Raw genomic sequence first — 13,041 nt, forward strand, 5'->3', positions numbered from 1 at the left:
TTGTGTTTCTAGACCAGATTAAATTACTTAATCTAATACATGAATAGAATGCAGTCATGATCTGACAAAACAGCATCTATGAAAGAAAATTAGAACCCCTATAACAAATAATCCTACCTCATCCTTCAATCCCTGTGTGTACTTTAGGTGAACTCAGAGGGCAGGGCTTTGTCTTTCCTCTTGAAGTCAGTAGTGCATTGCCCATTGCAGTAGTTTTCAAATAGGATTCCACAGACACTGGCAGACGTGGGTTCTGTGTAATTAATCCACAAAACAAATGTGTGGGTGAAAAGAATGGGATCTACAGAACAGTCTTGAGATTCCATTGCTTTGGAATTTTTGTTTTATCTTCTGGGTCATCATAAATCATACTTTCTTAAATCCAAGTGCACTGAATGGAGTTTTGGTGGGGGGGGGGGGGAAGAGAAAGTGGAAATTTTAGTGTTTCCCAGTTTGACTGTAAACAGTGTAATCTCTGTAGGGAGCATAACACAAGGTGGGGATACTTTAACATTACAGTAAAAAATGTAACTGAGTCTTTATCTCTGTAAATGAGTATGAGCTTTCTTATGAATGTATGGTTTGGGCACAGCAGTGGCAAAAGTAAATAAGGCTGAGAATTGAGAAGTCTTTAATCACAAAGGGCTTCTTGGTTCAAAACATAAATTATGTAAATGGAAAACATTTTATCTTGTAATTAAACTGTGTGAGAAATCTCTTCCTAATCTGTATTGATTGTAAATACTGATGGATGTGGTGGAAAACACGATACAGTGGACTTAATGGCTTGCTGCTTTCTGTCAGCTAAATTTATGTGAGATTACTTTTTCTCAGCAGAAAAGCTGAAGGATAAAGGCTGAAGTTAAAAGTCATTCCATCTCCTTTTGTAATGAGTTGGTTTGTGGGACATATCAGTCACTTTCTGTCAAAGTGACCTCTCCTCTCCAACCCATCTCTTCTACTTTTGTGTTTTTATTCTGGAAGTCACAGAGCTGCTGTTGCAAACAGTTGTTTGTAGAATAAGCCCCTCTCATATTGTATCCAGAGTAATGCAGTTCTGTGAAAGTCTTAGTGTATCCAAGTGCTTCCACCACATCCAGGAATGTCCCGGCCACTTAGCAGGCCTGGAGTTAGTTTACACTAATGAGCTACCTTTTGCTCTTCAGCTTCCTCCTACTGTATAGCCTGGTGTGTTTTGCTGCGTGAGTGTGCCATAGGCTTGTCTCCCAGTCTTGATCAGGTGTCTCATCTTTACACCTCTCTCACAACTCCTATCAGAGTTTATTTCTAATGGAAGAGGTTCATATGATAAAGAAAAAACCAGCCAATCCTCACACCGCGATAGAGGTGAAAAATGCTACCTTGGCTTGGGACTTCTCCCACGCCAGCGTCCACAGCTCACCAAAGTTGACCCCCAAAGTGAAAAAAGACAAGAAAGTCACCAAAGGCAAGAAAGAGAAAATGAAGCTGCAGAATGAGGGACAGCAAGCTGTGCTGGCAGAGCAGAAGGGCCATCTTCTAGTGGACAGTGATGATCATCCTAGCCCAGAAGAGGAGAACAAAATCATCCACCTGGTTAACCTTCGGCTACAGAGGACTCTCTACAACATTGACTTGGAGATAGAAAAGGTAAGGGAAAACATGAAGAAATCTGAGCTATTGAAAGGCCTCGTTTTTAGCTGTCCCTGGGAAAAGAGAGCTGTGTATTTTTGTATGAAATGGAGCATAGTGCTTTTGCACACTCCTGTAATATCCATGGCAACTGCAGTATCCAGGGTGCAGCGTCTGATCTTGATGTAAACAGCTGTGCCATTTTATCAAACTAGATCTTTGCAAACAGCCTATGAAACAACTGCAGGCTGTACAGCTCTTACATCAAACCCAGGGGGGGTTGCTGTTTGTAGCTCTCAGTACAATGTATGAGCCATTGAACAGAAAGATTATCAGCAGGGTATTGTTGGGTGGTGTATTCCTGTAGCCATTTCATAGCTTTGCGGGGTTTCATCTGTATTCTGAGTGAACCTTTTAGGTGATTAGGAGTTGTCTTGGAGTGTAACAGTCTTTTTCATTGAAGAAAGTGCAGTTTTCTTCCTTGGAAATGTTTGTATAGAGAGTTTCAAGAACGTAGAAGCAGTTGGAGTCCCCATTCTGAGATGGGTAAAAGCATGTAAAATGTCAAAGAAAAGGTGTTGAATTTAATATGTAACATCTCAGAGGCCTGGAGCACTTCTCCTGTGGAGACAGAGTGAGGGAGTTGGGGCTGTTCAGTCTGGAGAAGAGAAGGCCCTGAGGAGACCTAATTGTGGCCTTCCAGTATCTGAAGGGGGCCTATAAGAAAGCTGGTGAGGGACTTTTTAGGGTGTCAGGTAGTGATAGGACAAGCGGGAATGGAGCAAAACTACAAGTGGGTAGATTTAGATCAGATATTAGGAAGTTCTTCACCGTGAGGGTTGTGAGACACTGGAACAGGTTGCCTAAAGAGGTGGTGGAAGCCCCATCCCTGAAAGTTTTTAAGGCCAGGCTGCATGTGGCTCTGAGAAACTTGATCTAGTATGAGGTGTCCCTTCCCATGGCAGGGGGGTTGGAGCTAGATGATCCTTGAGGTCCCTTACAACCCTGACAATTCTATGATCTACAAATACAAAGTTTTTCAGTCTGGCACTGGATGTTTTAGTAATGGGATTCATGGATTTATCAATGCATGTAGTTTGAAAAACAGCCTTGAAAAAGGAGTGCACAATCACTGGAAAATCTAAAGCCTAGTTATTAATCAGAAATCTGTAAATGAGAGGAGGTCAGCAATGTGTTCTCTGTGTATGTGTGTATATATATGTACACCTTTTGTCCAGCTTACCTCTTTTGCAAAAGGAACAATATTACTTTTGATACATTCATTGTTCAGTGTAGGTATCAGCCCACCCATTTTATTGCAGAGAAATGCTTCAAAGTGACTGAATTCCTAGTCTTTGCTTGATATGTGTGCCTATCACATCACTACACTTAGCAAGCTGCATTGCATAGGCAGGGAGTTTTGCTGGACCCATGTATCCTAACTTATGCTTTTGTTTCAGTCTTCCTCTTTCTCTTTGCTTACTGCTCTCAGAAGTATGTTGGTGCATTCTGTTCAGGCAGGCGTGGTGGTTTTGGCTGAGTGCAGCATCACTGTATCAGGCTCATTCAAAGGGAAGCAGATGTTGAAGTATGCTAATTTTCACCTGTAGAGTTGATATAGTGTCAATCCACTGTGGGGTGGTATTCACTCTATTATCTGAGAGTTAATATTCTGACTGTCTTGCTTATTAGCTTATGTCCCTTTCCAGGGGGACATTACTGTCATTAATGTCCAGCTGTCCCCTCAGGTGCTAGGAGTAATCTGATTTCTGAAAGGGATGGAGAATGTAAGAAAAGAATACCATAATTTCTTTATTTTCAATTTTTTCTCTGTCTAGGGAAAGCTTGTTGGAATTTGTGGCAGTGTGGGGAGTGGAAAAACTTCACTGATCTCTGCAATTTTAGGACAGGTGAGAGATTCTGTTTTTGACTGCTGCTGTTCTTTCCTATCTCCTAGTTAATTTGTACTCTGCACAAGACTGTTCTAAACATGGAACAGCACAATTTCACAGTTTATCTTTGATTTCAGATGACCCTGTTGGAGGGTAGCATTGCAGTAAATGGAACATTTGCATATGTGGCCCAGCAGGCCTGGATTCTCAATGCTACACTTCGGGACAACATTCTTTTTGGCAAGGAGTATGATGAAGAAAGGTTTGTCAAACTGTTTGCTGATTTTCAGGAAAGCTTAGTATTTCTTGGCTCAAGTGTTGGGAGAGCTTAGTGCCAAGCAGACCACAGCTAAAGCCTATATATCCTCGTAGAGTCTGCTTTTAAGACTCCTTTAAGCCTCTTTTCAGAGCGTGCCGCTCTTGCACATGGTTGCTGTGGCTGATGGCTGTCAGTGATCTCTAACAGCTCATTTGCAGTAGCTCTTGATGGAGCTCTGTCTGATCTCTCCTTTTAGCACTGAAGTGACATTTGCTCTTGTTGTCCTGGCCTTGCCCTCTTTAGACGGCTGCTGTTTGCAATGTACTGGCACTTTCCATGCCCCTGCCTCAGTGAGGGCTTTCCCTATGGTCTGTGCTAGCACTCTTGGGACAGAAATTGTCCCCTCACCATCACTGTACTTCAGAAGTAGGTGATTAATCATTATCCTCACTTTCCTCCTGAGAATGCATAGCAGATCTCTTGTTTTAGGTTTCCAGAATGTGTGCTACTAGTATGGAAAGTGAGATAATGCTGTACTGGCTTGATACTTGGTTGGGGAGGAAAAACAGTGTTCTTATTATGTGTCTAATTGTTCTCTAGATACAATATGGTGTTGAACGGCTGCTGTCTAAGGCCCGACCTAGCCATCCTTCCAAATGGGGATCTAACAGAGGTATACATTTTGCTTATAGTAAACTAATTAGCTGATGGAGAAAAGTAGAGTTCTGTTTTGGACTAGTCTGGAGTCGGGGGAGAATCAGTCTGCTGTGCAAGCCAAGTGTGTTGAATGCACTTCCTTGGACAGAGCTTATTGATGCAGGCCCTGGACTACTGAGAGTTGTGCCATGTTTTTGACTCTGATATCAACAGTTTGGGAATTGGTGTTGTATATTTAGCTGCCTTAGCAAGACCTATTGGAATGTGCTGCCCAGGGAGCTGGTTGAGTTACCAACCCTGGAGACTGGATGTGGTGCTTGGGGACATGGTTTAGGGGTGAACCTTGTAGAGTAGGCTTATTGGTTGGACTTGGTGATCCTGAGGGTCTTTTCCAACAGGAATGTTTCTGTGATTTCTATTTGAATGTGATTTAAAATAGGTAAGAAAAAAGCATGGGCATGTTAATACAAAAAAAAGGTAAAATAAGCAAAAAAGAACTACTCCATTCCAAGCATATTAGCCTTGAGGTTGAATATTTAACACACTTCACAAGGAAATGGACACCTAAACTAGACTATGCATATGTACTAAAACAACATATAACATTGTATGATGTTGCTCTGTCTGTATCTATATAAACAAAAATATTCTGGTCACCTCAGGCTGTGAATGTGTTGCATGGTGTTGTAGAAATAAAATGATGAGTGTGTGTCTGTACAGATAGGTGAACGAGGAGCTAACCTGAGTGGAGGACAGCGCCAGAGAATAAGTCTGGCTCGAGCCCTGTACAGCGATAGGAGCATTTACATCCTCGATGATCCCCTTAGTGCCTTAGATGCTCATGTTGGAAATCACATCTTTAACAGTGCAATAAGGAAGCACCTGAAGTCAAAGACTGTCCTTTTTGTTACTCATCAGCTTCAGGTACTACATCTCTTGTATTTTGTTTCTTGGACTTGCTTGAAGTGCTGTTTGGTCAGTTGTCTTCATACTAAAAAACTTGTGTGCCCTGGCTTGTTAGAGCACGACCCTGTCTGTCCATAAGGTGTGGCTTAAGTTTGCAGACTCAGTTTACAAATAGGGCACCAAGCACAATCAAATTCTCTGATAGTAGTGTTGCTTGCCATCTGATCTGGGCTGCTAACACTTGGCTAAAGAAAATTTTTCAGAGAAATACCTTCTTCAAAACCACCTTGCTGCAAAGCTAGTCCATCCTGTCAGGAAAAAAAAAAATACTAGGTGTCAGTAAACCAGAATGGATGTATGCTGAGGTTTTTGGAATAGGAATATTAACTAATTCTTATATCAGTATTTGCAGTGTTTTGAGTGCCCTGAAGTATATCTTCATAATGGATTGGTTTTGCTAGAACATAAAAACTCTTTGTGTGCGGTGAGAGAGTCATTGTGGTGCTGTAGTCACTTGAAGACCTTGAAAAATCAGACCTGTTGCCTTAGAAGTGTTGTATGCAACTGTCAAATTACTGAAAAGGATTGTGTGGGAGTGTGTCTGATTATTGGGCATAATGATAAAGACTTATTACTGCCATTTTCTCCAGTATCTTGTTGACTGTGATGAAGTGATCTTCATGAAAGAAGGCTGCATTACTGAGAGAGGGAGTCATGAGGAATTGATGAATTTAAATGGGGACTATGCAACTATTTTTAATAACTTGCAGCTGGGAGAGACACCACATATTGAGGTACTTGTTTATTTTGAAGTACTCTGAATAATGACTTCTCTGATGAAATGAACCAAATTGCATACATGGAAGACTGGAAAATGGTTTCACATGCTCATTGATCTGACCGACAACCTGTCCTTTGTTAGCACTTCCTATTTGCAGTCACAGTTAATATTTAGGAAATGAATGGCAGTGAGGCCTCTGCCAGTGAGCTCATGAGTTGAACATGAAAGTAATGGGGATGCTGAACACAGGAAGCTTGTTGTCACTACTTGCACAGCTCACTGCTTAATTTGCCTACAGATTAGCGCAGACCTGGACCAGTCTTGGAAAAAAATTCTTGTTTGCTAGCTACTTTGTTTTCACATAGGGTGTGACTGAGGCACAGGAAAAGTGATGCAACTTGACAAAAGTTACATGTGACAGTGCTTTGGAAATGGAACTGTGAAAATGCTTTGCTTGGAGGGGAAAAAAATGTTTCATGACACTGCTTTTGTTATGAAACAATGGCTTTAAATGCAAACTTAGGTATGTGCTGAAGGGGTTGGACTGGATGACCTTCAGAGATCCCTTGCAACCCAGACCATTCTATGATTCTGTGATTTTAGTTGGTGTAAAAAGGGTAAATCTAGGGAAAAAAACCCGTGAACCAGTCAGTGGAATCTGCATTTAAATTTCCAGCGACTTAATTTTTCCTACCCTTCTCCTGTTTGTTTCCTGAACTTATTCTTTGGAGTAAGCAGCTTTGCTGTCCTTTAGTTGATGATGGCTTTTTTAAGTCTTGTGTGTATTTTCTGTTAGTAAGGAGAGATTAAAAAGCACAGCAGCAGTTTATTTTTTAGGAGATGAGATGCTCCTTATCCATAAGTTGCAGATGTTTTAAAGTTTCTGAAAAGGTAGCATTGTGATAAATATAAAATTATAAAAGGTTGTTGGTGATGTTTTTTCCTGGGAGATGTTAGTGAAAGAAGGAAAAGAATACCCTGTTCTTGCGAGACCTCACCTGGTGTACTGCCTCCAGTTTTGGAACACCCATTAGAAGAAAGATCAGGATGTGCTGGAACATGTCCAGAGAAGGGCCATGAGGATAATCAGAGGGCTGGAGCTCCTCTCCTATGAGGACAGGCTGAGAGAGTTGGAATTGTTCAGTTTGGAGAAGAGAAGGCTCTGAGGAGACCTTATTGCGGCCTTCCAGTATCTGAAGGGGGCTTATAAGGAAGCCAGTGAAGGACTTTTTAGGATGTCAGGTAGTGATAGGACTGGGGGGAATGGATCCAAGCTAGAGGAGGGGAGATGTAGATTAGATATCAGGAAGAAGTTCTTCACCATGAGGGTGGCAAGACACTGTAACAGGTTGCCAAAAAGATGGTGGAAGCCCCATGCCTGGATGTTTTTAAGGCCCAGCTGAATGTGGCTCTGGGCGACCTGATCTAGTGTGAGGTGTCCCCGCTCGTGGCAGCAGGGTTGGAACTAGATGATCCTTGGGGTCTCTTCCAACCCTGACAATTCTGTGATTCCATAATAATGCAATACTCTACATGTCCTTTTTGAGGCATGAAGATTAATGTTCTGCCATTTTAAGATTCATGTAATGACAGTTAACTTGAGATTCTCCAGGCTGCATGCTTGGCTGACCTTCACTGTCTCTTTGTAAATGCCTGCTCATAGAAAGAGCATTAATTTGTATTCCTGATGTGATAAGAAGAAATGAATGGTAAAGTTGGCTTCTCAGTGGTTTGACATGTGCTACATGTCTCTTCTCATCAAGTGTGGGAAAAGGACCCTGAAGATGCTGCATAGAGGGTTTCAGTTAATGCAGGCTGCCTTGAAACAGGTAGTAAGTTCCATCTGTGGGAAGGTGGCTGGATGTAGAACAGTAATGGTGTGTGCAGCTTAGTGCTTGGACATTTAATTTCTGGAAGATCAAGTTAACTGGATTTCATCCTTCACTCAAAAGTTCTCGTGAAATATCTTGAACTACTAGGATGTTTGGGGGAAGAAAAGCCTCTTAATAAGATTGTGAGTTATTTTTACAAGGGACAAGGGGATTGTATCCTTCAGTGGTAGGGATGTCATTTCTCTACTAAGTGTGAGCACGGTGTCACTGATTCTGGGAATGAATCCTGTGCTTTACCAGTGCACATTGGTAGCAGTTCAGATAATAACAGGAGGAGAATTTAATCCACCAGAGTTGGCAGTCATCCATAACAACAGCAAAGTTAATAACCTTCTTGATAGGAATGCTAAGCTCTTGAAAGCCTTTGTCCTTAGGAGGCAGCTTATAAAAAGTTTGGGTTCAGATATGAAAATGTCAAAGAAAATTACTGTGGTATGTTTAGTGTCATTGTTTTCCTGCAGATTAATATAAAGAAGAACACAAACAGTTCACTGAAAAAACCACAAGATAAAAGTACCAAAACAGGGTCTGTGAAGAAGGAAAAAGTTGTAAAGAAGGAAGAGGGTAACTATGTAATCAGATTTCTGGCTGTAATTATTTTATGCACCAATAAACTCAAATCCTTTGCTTTCTAAGTATGTTATGAATGTACCTCTGAGGTTGTGAAAGCTGTCTTGAGCCCTGGTCACTTGGTGTGGTTGATAGGACACAGAACATGAATTCATTAAATATGAGTGTGCCTGCACAATGTTTTCCAGTTCGATCAGGCTGCCGTTGGTCAGATGCCATCGGCACAAAGCTGCTTGTAGTAACCTGGCTCCCATACCACCTCTGCCTCCTATCCCAAGAGAGCAATGTGTTTAGTTTGGTATTTGCAGAGTCCTTGTCAGGACTTGGGATTTTTATGTATGATGACCTGGGAGACCTGACCTCTGTTTTGTGGTTCTCTTTAACATTAACTTGACGTTTTACAAAGCAGTAGTGAGGCTGATACCAGCCTAGTATTTAAGTCTATGCTGATTATGCTTTTTCAGGCATACTGCAATCTGAATGATTCTGCAAAGGAAATGCTGCTTACTGAAAAACTGAACCATTGGTTTCTATGTATTAATTAATACCTGTGTTTCTGAAAGTACTCTCTGGATTTTAACTGTAGCTTCACATATGTTCACGAACTTAAAGAATCTTGTTGGAACAGGTCCCTCTGCCCCCAACCTCTCATTCTCTCCTCTTTTGTTTCACAGGCCAGTTGGTCCAATTGGAAGAGAAAGGCAAAGGCTCTGTTCCCTGGTCTGTTTATGGTATCTACATTCAGGCAGCTGGAGGTCCCTTTGCATTCCTCATCATCATGGCACTGTTTGTGCTGAATGTGGGCAGTACAGCTTTTAGCAACTGGTGGCTGAGTTTCTGGATAAAACAAGGCAGTGGAGTAAGATAACTTTTTTTTTTCTTCCCCACTCTCTTGTGACTAAGAAGCAGGGGGATTGCTCTCATATACTAATTCCAAGTAGTCCTGTGAGACCAGTTTAAGCAAGTTGTAAATCTCTCCAGGATGTCATCTCACTGGAGAGTTCATCTCCAAGAATAAGAGAGCTCCAGTAATAAAAAAAAAAAAACAAATGCATTAGCTCTTGTGGTTTATACTGCCCTCTTGTTCTTTATCTTGGTTAGTTTAAGAAAAGGAAGGGATAATGTGAAAGGCACCAACAAGCTGCAGGAGGAATTAGTATTTTTAGTCTTGTTTTTTAATTGGATGTGACCTTACATCTAACCTGATAGTTTTGTTAAACTATATGGCTTTAAGTCAACTGATTTTTGGGAGCTTTGTTGAAGACTGATGTGGGATGGTCTGGGACTTTTCCCGCTCTGAGGGCTTTGATTGCAAGACTTGTGCTTAAAGATTCAAATATAGCTGGGGTTGTTTTGGGAGCTAGGGGAGCAAACTACTTAGAGAAGAAATATTGAAGTGTAGATGGCCAGTATTTTTTGAATAAGCAATGAGGTCCCTGAAGATTTAAAATATAAGGCAAAGAAATAAAATAATGTGTGGTAGTGTGACAGTAAAGAATTTACTTCATACTGGCAGAAAATAGCAAATATATTTGATAAGCAGACAGTTACAACCTATCCAAGGTGAATATTGTGTAGGAGTGGTGGTATGCTGGTATCTGGCTTTGTTCAGAAGAAAACAAGAAATGTTAAACGTGAAGTGAGAGATAAGCAATCAAATCAAGTAGGCATTGTGGTATCAGTTTCAAAGATGCTGTGGGAAAAATGCCAAGGACTTGGGCAATGAGCCAATTTGCAAGTTGAGTATCTGTGCTAGGGAGAACTTTCTGAAGTATTCAATGATCACTGAAGTACTTTGAAGAAGATAAATCAAATATGGTGGGAGGGGATGTAGACCAGTTAAATTCTACCACATGTAATGTGTACATGAAAAATCCTTCTCTTGCCTAACTATTCACTGACCCCTTGAATTTTCTGCAGAATACCACTGTGACTCTGGGAAATGATACTGTCATAAGTGACAGTATGAAAGACAACCCTCACATGCATTACTATGCTGGCATCTATGCACTGTCTATGGCAGTGATGCTGATTCTGAAAGCTGTTCGTGGTGTTGTCTTTGTAAAGGTACGTGGCAGTGCTGCTGTTTTTTTTCTTGCATACACGCACTCCCCCTCCCCACCTTTTGCATGAGAGAGATTTCTGATTGAGAGGAAGTCAGATCATAAATTGTGAGGTTTCCATAAGTCATCTCTTGCACTGTGCTTTCTGTTAAACTTCTGCCCAAATGAATGACTTCCTTCCAGTGGCTGGAAGCACAGAATGCAAGAAAAAGAATCATGGCTGGAGAGAGAAAACAAGCAGAATGTTTTGGTGCTTGGGGGAGATGCAGTGACAGGAAGGCAAACATCCTTTCATATCCTGCAATGTTTTCTGCATTGTCAGGGAACTCTCAGAGCATCCTCAAGGCTCCATGATGAGCTCTTCCGAAGGATTCTGCGTAGCCCCATGAAGTTCTTTGACACTACACCCACTGGGCGGATCCTGAACAGGTTTTCCAAAGACATGGATGAAGGTATCTCTCACTGTGTGTGCTGCAAATCCCACAATCAGACCTCCCAGTTACCTCCTTAATGATCTCCATTCTCTTGCTGTTGGGATGGTCATAGTCAGTATCTATTGCCGAGTGTATACTTTTAATAGACAAAGCAGGAACTGGGATGTACCTGGTTATGATTCTAGAAGGCAGTTGATATTTCAAGTTTGTCTGTTCACATACAAAGAAGAAAACGTGCTTTTGTACCTACAAATGGCACATGGACTCTTAGCAATTAATACAGGGGGAACCCTGAGTTTCAGGGTGAAGTTGATGTATAGCAAAGGTGTGATAATTAGGTCAGAGTTGCATCAGTGCTGTCCTTGTTGATGAGGATGCACAGCCAGATCGAATTGGTATATATAGGTTGTTTCAGGTTTCTGTACTCAAGATCTTCCTCTTTTTCCATCTTTTCCAGTTGATGTTCGTTTGCCCTTTCAAGCAGAAATGTTCATTCAGAATGTCATCCTTGTGTTCTTCTGTGTGGGGGTGATTGCTGGGGTTTTCCCCTGGTTCCTAGTGGCAGTGGGGCCCCTCATTGTCCTGTTCATGGTTCTGCATGTTGTATCTAGGTAAGTGCAGCAGCTGCTTTGAGTAAAAGTAAAGGTACTTTGACCTGTTAGTAAGGGCATGGAATTCTTCAAGCATATATGTACATGTGTGTAGTGGTTGGCCTATGGTGGTTGTGTATCTCACTTAAAAGTGCTTCTTTGCTTCCAGGGTCTTTATTCGAGAGCTCAAACGTCTGGACAACATCACGCAGTCTCCATTCCTGTCTCATATTACATCAAGCATCCAGGGTCTCTCCACAATCCACGCTTACCACAAAGGACAGGAATTTCTGCACAGGTCAGTCTAGATATTCATCTGACAGTGATGGAGCACAGAACAGTGTGCAGCAGGTTTACATTCACAAAGATTAATGTGGTCTATAGTCAATGGCATGAATTGGCTTTAAGAGCAAAAGTACTTTTCAGGGGAAAAAATGAGGACGAACAAGAAGGAAAAGAGTAAGGGAAAACTCTCCAGTTGCCAACTGGGAAGAACAGTGGTGGGGTTCCAAGCAAATGCCCTCCTTTGGGATTTTCTGTAGTGCAGGGGGTGGCAGTAATGATGATGAGGACAGTTTTTTGACCATACTTTTTCCCTAGTAGAATATCTATTTTTCATTGGGCTCTGCTCACACTTTTCATCGGTTGTTTCTCCTTGTGATAGTGTGGGTTGGAGAATGCTAGCAAAAACTCAGTGTGCACATTGATCTGCTAGTCTCTAAGCACATGTATAATACTTGACTTTCTCTAGTACAAAAAGAAGTCTGCAAAAGAAGTACTAGTGAGGGAAAGTGAAGCATTGCTCATGTGAGTGGTGGTTGCTTCTTATGAGAGCCTGCTGTAACAATGTCATGGTTTTGCAAGTGAAAGGTTCTGAGACCAAGTGTGAGAGTAGAAGGAAAATTGCCACAGAAGCCCTGCCAAAACACTGCTACACCAGCTGAGATGAAAGGTTGCAAAGGTGCAAATAGTAGTCCCTTGGTATTGCTGGTGCTGGAGTATTAAGGCTCTGCACACATTGTGCAGAAATGAGTGGTGTGAAACTGAGCTGGATGATCAGAAAAAAAATCTCACTATTGGCTTTGTCAATCTCTCAGCTCTCTCCCCTTAAATATACTTCCTCAGCTCCAGAGTCAGGATTGTAAATTGATTATTGATGTGTTTCAATTAGTGTCACCAGTTCTGTCAAAACTCACTGTAACTTGACTTGTGTGTAAAATAATTCCTGTGACTATTCTGAAGCACTGCTGCTGTTACCTGTGGACTAATTTGTAGCCATTGAGCATCTTCTGGAAGGTCTTGCATAGGTGAAATTGTGCTGAAAGTGTGTATAAAGTCCTTGAATTTTGATTCACCCCAGTATAATTTGTTGTTGTATGCAGAAAC

The 13,041-nt window shown here is 41.5% G+C and overlaps 1 protein-coding gene across 5 annotated transcripts in view; it reads left to right on the plus strand.

Annotated features, from left to right (window-relative positions):
• ABCC5 (ATP binding cassette subfamily C member 5) overlaps window positions 1-13,041 on the plus strand; it is a 77,429-nt gene that overhangs the window by 25,325 nt on the left and 39,063 nt on the right. For 4 of the 5 annotated variants that reach the window (XM_068145173.1, XM_068145169.1, XM_068145168.1 and 1 more), the window contains 12 exons: window positions 1,279-1,629; window positions 3,450-3,521; window positions 3,641-3,765; window positions 4,363-4,435; window positions 5,140-5,343; window positions 5,976-6,119; window positions 8,460-8,562; window positions 9,243-9,427; window positions 10,489-10,635; window positions 10,954-11,083; window positions 11,523-11,676; window positions 11,825-11,953. In XM_068145173.1, the coding sequence (XP_068001274.1) occupies window positions 1,279-1,629; window positions 3,450-3,521; window positions 3,641-3,765; window positions 4,363-4,435; window positions 5,140-5,343; window positions 5,976-6,119; window positions 8,460-8,562; window positions 9,243-9,427; window positions 10,489-10,635; window positions 10,954-11,083; window positions 11,523-11,676; window positions 11,825-11,953 (1,817 nt within the window). Of the gene's footprint in view, window positions 1-1,278; window positions 1,630-3,449; window positions 3,522-3,640; window positions 3,766-4,362; window positions 4,436-5,139; window positions 5,344-5,975; window positions 6,120-8,459; window positions 8,563-9,242; window positions 9,428-10,488; window positions 10,636-10,953; window positions 11,084-11,522; window positions 11,677-11,824; window positions 11,954-13,041 lie in introns of those variants that run through there. The other variant, XR_010988171.1, reaches the window with a different exon arrangement.

Source organism: Melanerpes formicivorus, unplaced genomic scaffold (assembly GCF_026170545.1).
Source record: "Melanerpes formicivorus ecotype bairdi unplaced genomic scaffold, bMelFor1.0.p_v2 SCAF_12, whole genome shotgun sequence".
Lineage (NCBI taxonomy): Eukaryota > Metazoa > Chordata > Aves > Piciformes > Picidae > Melanerpes > Melanerpes formicivorus.